This window comes from Podarcis raffonei, chromosome 13 (genome assembly GCF_027172205.1).
Source record: "Podarcis raffonei isolate rPodRaf1 chromosome 13, rPodRaf1.pri, whole genome shotgun sequence".
Taxonomy (NCBI): domain Eukaryota; kingdom Metazoa; phylum Chordata; class Lepidosauria; order Squamata; family Lacertidae; genus Podarcis; species Podarcis raffonei.
Window position 1 is genome coordinate 13,449,924 of NC_070614.1, and position 11,206 is coordinate 13,461,129.

General features: G+C 47.9%; 1 protein-coding gene across 2 annotated transcripts in view; it reads right to left on the reverse strand.

The window, feature by feature from the left end:
• The window catches only part of PIP4K2B (phosphatidylinositol-5-phosphate 4-kinase type 2 beta), a 30,552-nt gene extending 20,515 nt beyond the window's left edge, over positions 1–10,037 (reverse strand). The window contains exons 1-2 of one of the 2 annotated variants that reach the window (XM_053363103.1): positions 9,346–10,037; positions 3,639–3,736 (exon numbers count right to left, since the gene is read on the reverse strand). In XM_053363103.1, coding sequence (XP_053219078.1) covers positions 3,639–3,736; positions 9,346–9,522 — 275 coding nt within the window. In that variant the 5' untranslated portion in view covers positions 9,523–10,037. Of the gene's footprint in view, positions 1–3,638; positions 3,737–9,322 lie in introns of both variants that reach the window. The other variant, XM_053363104.1, reaches the window with a different exon arrangement.
• Between the last annotated feature and the right edge of the window lie 1,169 nt (positions 10,038–11,206).

The window sequence follows — 11,206 nt, forward strand, 5'->3', positions numbered from 1 at the left end:
CTCTATCACTTAGTGGCTTGACATACTAGTTCACGTTTAGCTTTTATCCTAATAACAAATGCCACAAATCAGCCAATGTCATCTTGTATCACACCTTGCGACACTTGAGGGATCATCCAAAGGACGGAAGAACCATTCATGGCAGTAACTGGTGCATTTGGCAATGTTCAAGATTGCAAAAAGAGCCCTCCCCTCCGTTCTGTTGATGGAGATCTCTTCTGGATCAAAGAGAGAGCTGGTTCAATCAGAGCTGCATTTTTAATGCTGACATTGTCACTGTATACTTGTGACCCAATTATGTTAGTATTGGTGCCAGCTCATAACGGAGCAATAGTCACAGGCCAGCGTGAGAGCCCAGAACCCTGGACTAAATTGGATCGGTGTGAAACCACATAGCAACTCCAGCTTTTAATGTGCCTTTTGCTAGATAGCAGTTTGTCAAAGCCTTCCATAACCTTGCATTTATCACTACCACCACCCGATTGCCATTGCATCATGCCTGTTCACCTCCTTTCTTGGCAGATTTTCTCAGACAATGTTTACTATCGCACCGCAGCAATACTCTCTAGAGCTGATGTAACCAATAGATAAAAGTTCAGCCTCTCCCTGATTTTTAATCCTGCCAATCGAATCCAATGGAAGACAAGAGGGTGATTCCTCTTGATGTGTGCTGTGATACTCTTGTTGGGACTTGAATTTTAACTCTGCCCAGCTGACGTATCTTAGAGGAGTTGGCAGTGTTTGTGCAGACATAACCCGCAGCTTTTCAGAAGACACTGGCTTAATCGTATATAGCAACCAGATCCATTTACATCTGTACCAAGTAAAGGCCTTTCTCCCTTGTGTCCCTGCAGAGTCACATTGGCGGGTATGTGCCAGCCAGATATCTTAACGTGCTGCAGAAGTTATGGCACCTATACCAGCACATGTCTGACCAGATCCCATCCCATTCACCTGAACTGGGGTGCATTACATGTGTTGGGATACTGCCGGGGAGACGGGGGCAGCAGGCAGGCTCCCAGCTGGCTCCAGCCACCAGCCACCAGCCGGACGATCACCGGTCTCCCTTGGAACAGCATCAATCAGCGACACAAGCCTCAGATACGTTTAGAGACCCGTGCACGCTCTATCAGCAGAGTGAATAAATCTTCTCACAGCAGAAGTGGCGGACAGAGGCAGATGTAAGCATTAATTACAGGCATTTATTCAGCACAGTTCAGGAACAAAGGAAAACATGTCTGCTTCCCTTCGTCTCCAGCAAAACAGCTAAGAGCAAAAGCAATATACAAACGGAAGTTCCCAGCAGACTTGCTGGAAGTAAACAGGCATGTGACACGTAACAGTCATGCCTGTTCCCTTTTAAGGTGGAACGGAACGATATCCTAACAACATGCTCCCCTTGCACAAACGTTGAAAGTACTTCTGACGATAGTTGCTCCATTGCTCTGGAATAGTACAAGAGTACAGTCATACCTTGGAAGTCGAACAGCTTACCGTATTTTTCGCACCATAGGAGGCACCTAATTTGGGGGGGGGGAATAAAGAAAAAAATTATTTCCCCCCCCAGGCACGGGGCTGGCGCGGGGGAAGCTCAGGCTTCCCCCGACCCCAGCCCCCAGAACAGCCTGCTATCCGCAAGCCTAGGGAGCCGTGCCGGTCTCCCCAGGCTTGCGGACAGCTGTGCGAAGCCCAGGCGCGCTCTTCAGCGCGCCCGAGGCTTCGGAATGCAGGCAGCTCTGCGCAACCCTCCGGAGCCCGGTGCGGCTTGGCGCCGGGCTCCCGAGGGTCGCGCAGAGCTGTACGGACCCCGGGAGGGCAGGCAGCTCTGCGCAACCCTCCGGAGCCCGAATTGGCTTGGCGCTGGGCTCTGGAGGGTTGAGCAGAGTTTCCTGAAGCCTGGAGAGCGAGAGCTTCCTGAAGCCTGTATTCGGCCCATAGGACGCACCCACATTTCCCCTTCATTTTTGGAGGGGAATAAGTGCGTCCTATAGGGCAAAAAATACGGTAGTTCCGGAACGTTTTGGCTCCCAAACATTGCAAATCCATACATGCCTGTTTCCTGCAGCCTATCAGAAGCCGTACTTTGGTTTTCGAACATTTTGGAAGTCGAACAGACTTCTGGAACGGCTTGCATTCGACTTCCAAGGTACAACTGTACAACTAACATAGTGCAGAAGACCAAGGCATAACCCCTTGAAGAGTTCTTAAAAGGTGCAGTAGAAATTCTCCTTCTCTTTCATCAACATCTATGAAACATTTTTTCAAGATAAGCACAACAAGGAGTGGTCACCTAGAACAAATATTATGGCAAGGTACCAATTTGCAGCACAATATTATGCCTCTTTACTTGGAATCCCCACTGTGTTCAACAGGTCAAATTCCCAACTAAGTGTTCCCAGGATACTAACCCCAGCTAGTTTGTTCCCCACTCCTATGTTCAAATGCTGGGCAAATGTATTTCCTGCACCCCAAATCCTATATTTAGACAGAAACAAATATTGTCCTTTCTTTTATGGGTAAGTTATTCTGTTCTTGGTTTCTTCTGCAAGGTACGGTAGATGCTACCCTGAATATATCAGTCTCCTGAAGGAGAATGAGGTGGCCTCAAATCAGATTCCAAAACGTCATGGTCAAAATATACAGAAGCAGTTGAAAAGCACTAAGCACTAAAAATTGCAAGGTTAATGAACAGTGTAGCCACAAAATGCACAATCGAAGTGTTCCTTGGTTTCATAACAGCTGTCCAGAGGCAGGGAGGGGAAACTGTGGGCAAGCTAATCTTGAGCTAAAGCGGTAAGAGCTCTTTCCATATGCAATACAAGATGCATCTTTGTCTCTTGTTAACACAGGTTTAAACTGCTGAATGATGGAATGAATTTGAAACACACAAAACCATAGCATTAGCATATGGGGTGTTTATTTATATGCAATGAACTTCACAAACACCCCAAGAACACACATATACACCTCGGGTGCTGTTCAGTTAAAATCCATTCATTCCCCCACAAATTAAAAATCATTAGTTTTAGGGTTTTGCCAATTGCCTCCTGTGGCAGTTTCGTCATATTCGTTCCGGCTTCTGCTTAAAACACTTTTGTGCCGGCAAGCCTATCCAGACCTGTAGAAGTTACATTTTACATTTTTGCAAACCACTTGAGAGCTTTTCTTAAAAAAAGAATGGATATATAAATTTTGTTAAGTGAAAATAAACATATGGAAGGAGGTGCTCCTTTTAAGGTATGCAGGTCCCAAACCATGATAGGCTGAAAATGTAATCAGAACATCAAACTGGGCTTGAAAGTATAAAAATTTATAAGTAGCCATATGCAGCTGGGCCTGAATTGGAGTTGTAATGTTTCCCACGGCCTGTCTTTTTCAAAATATGAGCTGCAGCTTCCAAGCTATATCCACACACCAGCAGGGTTTAGAGCACCCAGACAGACACGTGGGAAATTGTATATAAAACCATACTCCTCTACGGTCTATGTATCTCGTTTCTTTCACCTCCATTGCAAAGTGACTCCCGTGAAATTATGGACGATACATCATTGTACATCAAGTAAAAAGAAACCAGCTATTTATATACTGAAGTTCCTATCAAGGGAGGAATCAGATCAAAAGTTACGTTCATTACTCACTTGTTGAAAAGATGATTGTCCACCTTAATCTTGCTGTAGGCCTTAAAGTCATCTGGCATTAACATAACTGGGACAGGGACATTACTCAATTCGTTAATCTGAAAAAGAAACACAAAATCTAAATAGGCAGTGTAGGGAGAAGGGAAAGAAAACCATCTGTACTGAGCGCAGAGCCAATAAACCCCATTAAACTCTCACTGGGAGAGTCAGCGCTAAGTGAGGACCTGCAGAATTCTGCAGAACAGAAACCAGATTTATATTCAACCACACGCTTAATGCATTGCCACACTGAATTCCCTGCTGCGTTTACTGAGCAGGTACAATCCTGAGGCTACAGCTGCCCGTGCCACGCATTTGTGGGAACTGGAATCCAGTCTTATGAACTCATTGGCCAAGCTTGGATGGGTATATCTTGGCGTATAAAGCTGGGATGTGAACAAACATGTTGTCCACACACACCACCTCTTTGCTCCTCCTTTGCAGCAAGCCATGGTTCCTCCCTTTGAACTACTTCGTATTAATGAGACCCTAAATAATAAGGGAGGGGACACGGGTGGCACAGTCGTCAACAGGTCTACCATACCCATTGAGTCAGTCACCCATCTCCTACTACCCTCCTGAGAAAATCCCCACCCCACCCTACCCTCCTACTATATATCTCCTACTATATATAAGGGTCTGGTGACTTCTGTTTCAGTGTATCTGAAGAAGTGTGCATGCACATGAAAGCTTAGACCGAGAACAAACTTAGTTGGTCTCTAAGGTGCTACTGGACAATTTTATTTTTTTAAAAATATTTTAACCACTAAACCACACTGACTGCCTCGAGTACTGCTATGGGGCAGAGCTATGAATTAAGTGGGTAAACAAATATGGGAAAGAGAAATGTCATATAGGGAAGGATCTGAAATATTTTCCCCTTTGGAGATGTCTAGCTTGCTGGACTCAATGCTCTTGTCGATGGACAGAGTGACACCACCCTCAAACATCCATCTCTGTCCTTCTCAATAGCACTTACCGTACTTTTCAGTGTATAAGACTAGGTTTTTTTACTAAAAAATATTGTTAAAAGGGGGGTAGGCAATTCCCCCCATTTTCTTAATTTTGAGTTCCCCAAAATAAGGGGCATCTTATACATGGGGGCATCTTATAGACAGAAAAATACGGTATAGCCAAAGATAAGAGTCCCACTGGTTTTCTCTGTTGACCAGGTAAAGAGACGCCAGCTTGAGACAATGAAATACTTCAGAGGGTGATATTGGCAACAGTCCCTTTGAAGACCTACCCATGCTTCATACCTGCCCCTCAGTATAATAAATAATAATAATAATAATAAATTTTATTTGTACCCAGCCCTCCCTGGGCTCAGAGTAGCTAACATCATACAAATAACACAGTATACATAAAAACAGGCATCAATTAATTAAAATACATCTTAAAATTAATTCAGACAAATTAAAATCTGGACAAATGGCAGCTATCAGGTTAAGACTGAGAGTGGTTAATACTTGCAGGACCAACTGTTTTCACTGATCCTATAAGGGCCTGTGAACAGGCCTCACCCCCTTTGAAACCCCCAAAACTAGTGCCTCCTGACTTTCTAGTAGCCAAGGCATATTGTTCTTCCCTGAATCTAAATTGGCAGCACACTTCAGGCTTATACTTGTGAAATTAAGAGAAGATTCTGTTGTTCGGTGACATAAAAATGACTTTGCATGCAGAAAGGTGGACTTTCACTCCCCAGCATTTCCAGGTCAGGTACCAAAGTTGGAAAAGACCCCTTTGCCTGAGATCCTGGTGAGCAGCTGCTGGTTTGTCCTGCAGACCATTCTCGTCTGCTGTCTACTATTATGCTTCTTATTTTTATGCACCGTAAAATATGTTCTTAATGTTGTGGGATTTTTTGAAAAAAGGTGGTATATAAATCAAATTAATAATAACGATAATGACATCAACAGCAACAAAAATAATAACAACCACAATAAAGAAATCCACACAATTTGTTTCCTGAGAAGAGCCAAATGACTAAGGAGTCAAACCGTTTCTGTGAACTGCCAACTCTGAGCCCACACTGAAGGGGTAACTAGCAAGACTCTCCCATGTCTGACAGGGGATAGCCAAGTACCTCCAAGAAGGGCAGAGGCAGGGCGTTAAGGCAAGAACTGCGGTTTCCCCTCAGCAATCTGAGGTATCCTACCCCTGCCACGTGGAGGCTCCATTGAGCTGTTGGGACTAATAGTTGCAGATAAAGCCTTTGCCCTATAAAGAGGTAAAGGTAAAGGGACCCCTGACCATTTAGGTCCAGTCGTGGCCGACTCTGGGGTTGCGGCGCTCATCTCGCTTTACTGGCCGAGGGAGCCGGCGTACAGCTTCAGGGTCATGTGGCCAGCATGACTAAGCCACTTCTGGCGAACCAGAGCAGCGCATGGAAACACTGTTTACCTTCCCGTTGGAGCGGTACCTATTTATCTACTTGCACTTTGATGCGCTTTCGAACTGCTAGGTTGGCAGAAGCAGGGACCGAGCAACGGGAGCTTACCCCGTCGCGGGGATTCGAACCGCCGATCTTCTGATCGGCAAGCCCTAGGCTCTCTGGTTTAACCCACAGCGCCACCCATAAATGCATCTAATTATCTTTAAGCCTTTTATGCTGGTGGCCAGCATCACCTCTGGCAACAAGAAATCCCACAGATTAACAACTATGTGACCCCTCTGTCCAACCCAAACGTACCCAACCGATTTGGCAGGATTGGTCAAAGCTATTCCTTTTTATTCACTGCCATTTACCTAGCGACTTTCCTATTACTTGAGGCAACTTAAAACAAATTGAATAACACAGTTGCAACAAAACACGCCATTAAATCAATATTACAAAATTACAGGTCAGCTGCAGCAAGTAAAAGCACTGCTTGTAAATTCAAGCCTTCCAGTTTCTTTACTCAATTCATCAAGCCCTACACAAAAAATAATAATAATCCAGGTCTCCTGTGCCCTCCAGTTTCCTGCTGACCAAGACACGTTGCCAAAGTTGACATTCTCTCTACTTGCTACTGCATTTTGTCTCATGCTTAGCAGAGGCAGAGGAATATCCAATAATCTGAGAGTGAGGTGTGGTTTCACAGAGTGTATGGATGACACATAGGGCAACACTGCCATATTTATCACAGGGAATGTGAAAGTCCTGGGGAAGGGGGCACTTTGCTCATGTAAGTTATGCATGGCGCCAATATTCACACCATTGAATAATCCAGCCCCCTCTCACAAACCAGTACATGCATATATATACTATAGACAATTGAGTTTTAAGATTCCTGAACAGACAGCATTGTTCCCAGTCCACAGGAGGGGGGCTCTGCCAGGCATTGGCAAACTCGGCCCTCCAGATGTTTTGGGACTACAATTCCCATCATCCTTGACCACTGGTCCTGTTAGCTAGGGATGATGGGAGTTGTAGTCCCAAAAACGTCTGGAGGGCCGAATTTGCCTATGCCTGTGCTACTCAATAAATGCCCCGCCAGTTATCTGGGGCCATTTTATCAACCACAGCTAGCAAACACCTTTAGGGCACAGGTGGGAAACGTGGAATTTGCAGTCCTCCAGATGTTGGACAACGCCCTTCAACCCCCTGGCCATGCCCCTTGGCTCATGGGGACTGGAGTTCCACAACACGTGGGTGGCTGGTGTACAAATGATTGCAACCAAAATGACTATTAAATTGCAACAGTTGATAAGATGTTTGTGTAGCATTTATCTGGCACACTGTTGCATATTGAAAATGTTGCCATCTTCTCTAGTTCTCCACCCAGAAACTCGGGAAGGTACTCTTCTCATTTGACACAGGTGATCAATGGAGTAGCAATAAATTGCAACAGAGTGAGCTCAAGATGAATGGGGATTGAAACCCAGATTCAGCAAAACAGTTCTGTCCTCAGGAGAGGAAGTGACCACCCATTTCTGTTACCTGGTGTAAAAGTAGGGGTTTTGAACAAGGCTGACAGAATCTCATTTGCCTGGTCACCGTAGCACCAATAATAGTTGGGGAAATATTTGGAATATTTTACAAGCCTCATCAAGCGCCAAACCACCATCCAAAACTATGCATGCATGTTTTAAACTGTGAATTATTAAACCCAAGAAATCAGAATTCATCACGGCAAAATAATGTATTTATAGAAACAAGTTTGTGGTGTTCAGCTTACTCCAAACAGACACATCCAAGCCAATATAAAACTGGAAACTTGCTTGCTTAGATCTGATTTAGGGTGCAATCCTACTTGCACTTATCTGGGAGTAAGCCCTACTGCAGGAAATTGGGCTTACTTCTGAGCAGAAACATGTAGGACTGTGGAGTTAATTGCTGAAGTGGCTGAAAAACCTTTTGTCTCTTCTTCCCATAACAGCTGAAGAGAAGGGTCAACAGGGAAAGCAACCCTAGATAAGGTAAACTGGGAGGTGGACTTGTACCTGCCTATCTCACTGTGTGAAATCGATGTGAAGGACATCCACGTAGAAGCCCTGCTGGATCAGACCAAAGGCTCACCAAGTCCAGCACTCTGCTCTCACAGTGGCTGACCAGATACCAATGGGAAGCCCATAAGCACAACATGAGCACAATAGCCCTCTCGCACTCGTGATCCCCAGCAACTGGGGACTTACTGCCTCCAATACTAAGGTAGTATATAATCATGGGAATGCGGGTGGTGCTGTGGCTTAAAACCACAGAGCCTAGGGCTTGCTGATCAGAAGGTCGGCGGTTCGAATCTCCGCGACGGGGTGAGCTCCCGTTGCTCAGTCCCTGCTCCTGCCAACCTAGCAGTTCGAAAGCACGTCAAAGTGCAAGTAGATAAACAGGTACCGCTCCTGTGGGAAGGTAAACGGCGTTTCCGTGAGCTGCTCTGGTTCGCCAGAAGCGAACCAGAAGTCATGCTGCCCACATGACCCAGAAGCTGTACACCGGCTCCCTCGGCCAGTAAGGCGAGATGAGCGCCGCAATCCCAGAGTCAGCCACGACTGGACCTAATGGTCAGGAGTCCCTTTAGCTTTTTATATAATCATGACTAGTAGATACTGATAGCCTTATCCTCCATGAATTTGCCTAATCCCCTTTTGAAATCATCCAAGATGGTGGCCACCACCACATTTTGTTGTGGCCTCTTCCAGAATTGAACTATGTGCTGTGTGAAGTCCATCCTTTTGGATGTTCCGATATTCAGCTTCAGTGGATGACCCCAAGCTGTTGTATCACGAGTATTATAACCTGCTCCGCACACTACCAGATTATTTTAAAATATAGGTTGGGGAATGGTGACCCTCCAGATCTTGCTAGACTATATCTCCCATCAACCCTGACCATTGGCCTCGCCGGCTGGGGCTGATGTAAACTGCAGTCCAACGAAACCTGACAGGCCGCCTGTTTCAAAAGATGGGAACCTTTAAATTCCCTTTTCCGCCAAGCATGTTCTCCTGCAGAATATGGATCCTAATCCATGTTGGCAACAGGACCTGTAAGAACTGGTTCTTCCGAGCTTAGTCACTGAAAACAAACAAACAGGTGATGCGAAAGATCTGCCACTAAGACTCATGGCATGAGAAGGTGTACCTCTCCTAATGGAGATGGATGAATGCCACATTTCGTCTCTCGCCTGTGCGTGACTCAAGGGAAGTGGGAGTAGAGATCTACCTACGTTTGCATGCCTCTCTTGCTCACCGTGTGGTTGACTCCCCACATCAGGACGCTGAGGAGCGGCTCCGAGGCTCGGAAGAGCTTCACCTTCTGGCACACAAAATGCTTCTTCTTCGTCTTGGTCTTGGAAGCGCTCAGCGCCGCTCCGATGGCCGCGCCGACGTTCGCCGAGGCCGTGCCTCCGGTGCAGTTGGAGGCCATGGCGGCGAGGGGATCCTCCGGGCTCCTGGCTTGCCAAAAAACACCGCCACCGCGCACCCCTCACAGCCCCCTAAGAGCAGCGGGGCCTGGGCATGGTCCCTTCCAATACCCGCTTATTGATGCTCTTTGGGTGAAAGGCACACCCCTTCCGCTACCACAGCTCAAAATGGCACCACTTGCCCCATGCGCTGGCACTGCCTGGCATTCCCCAGAGAGGCACCCCCAAAACCAAAAGTTGCCCCCCCTCAGTGGCACCTCCTGCCTCCCTCTGCCCCCCTTGCTGAATGCAGTGGTATCACCCTCGACGGGGCCCTCCAGAAGCACCACATGGAGCCTTCCTCACCCACGCGCAATGGAACATTCCCCCCCCTCGCAGACACGCACACGTCAAGTCTGTGGCATGCCTCCCCGCCCGCCTCCCCCGAATGGTACCGCCCGGCCACGCCTCCTCAGAGCTGCTACCATTCCAAGCCCGTCAGTAGCACGCCCTCCCTCGCTCTCTTGCCCTCTCCCCCCCCCGCGGGAATTCAGAGTGGTACCGCCCGCCGCCGCACCTGTATCACCTGAGCCGCTGGCTCGCAGCAGACCCCCTCTCCCCTCTCCGCTGCGTGCCACCAAGTGGTTCCGCTCAGAGAATCGGCCGCCGCGCTTCCACCCCCGCCGTCCGCATAATGGTCGCTCCCGCGCCCCACCCACCCGCTGTCAGCTGCCGAATAGCGCCGCCCGCCTCCCTAGCGAACCGAATCCGGGCGCTTGCCCGCCCCCCCCCGCCTTACACACAGAGACACCCCTTCGCGGCCGCCAAAAATAGTTTCGTCCGCGGACAACGGGTCGCCCCGCCCCGCCTGCCCACCTCCCTTCCACCCCTCCCTCCCCCCCGCGCTTCCTCGGTGGTTTGCTCCACCGCGGAACGAGCACCCCGCGCGCTCGGCTCCTGCGCAGAGGCGTCAAGATGGCGTCGACGGAGGGAGGGGGGCGGGCGGCGGGGCGGGATGTACCATTTGCGCTTCAGTTGGAGGGAGAAAAGTGCTGTGAGGATCGTTAAAGTCAAGGCACGCGGGGGTTCCCCTTGTGGAGGGGAGAAAAAATATCAATGTGAGGCAGGTTAAAGGGAGATTCGTGCAGCGGAACCAGAAATATTTCCTCCACATCCCTTTCTGTTAGTATTAGTACGCTCCGGTAAAGAGAAAGTGACGTACAGGTGGGAGGGACCACGCCTCTCCGTTTTACGACCAATCAGCGGAGAGGCGCCTGGAATTATGAATGGGGGAATTGCGATGGTACGTCAGGGACGTGGTGTTTTTGCAGACAGCGCCGCCTGTGGCTGGAGTGAACCTCACGCAATTATTGTAGAGCCTTGTCTCCCTCTTCACTCATAGCTGTCATGCCTTCAGTTAGCCCATCCACCCCATTTGCCAACCCAAAGAGAAAAAAGTGCCCAGTGTATAGGTAAATTTGAGCCCTTGTTTCTTTTCTCCTCCATTAAGCATTGTCTCCGCCACAACTATCCAACTTCCAGCCCATTTTGGGCTGGTGGGGAATCATTCATAAATTATAAAAAATTAGTAATTTTATTATTTATATCCCCCCCCCATCTGGCTGGGTTTCCCCAGCCACTCTGGGAGGCTGACAGCACATAAAAAATTGTAAAAATTAGACATTAAAAATTTCCCAATACTGGGCT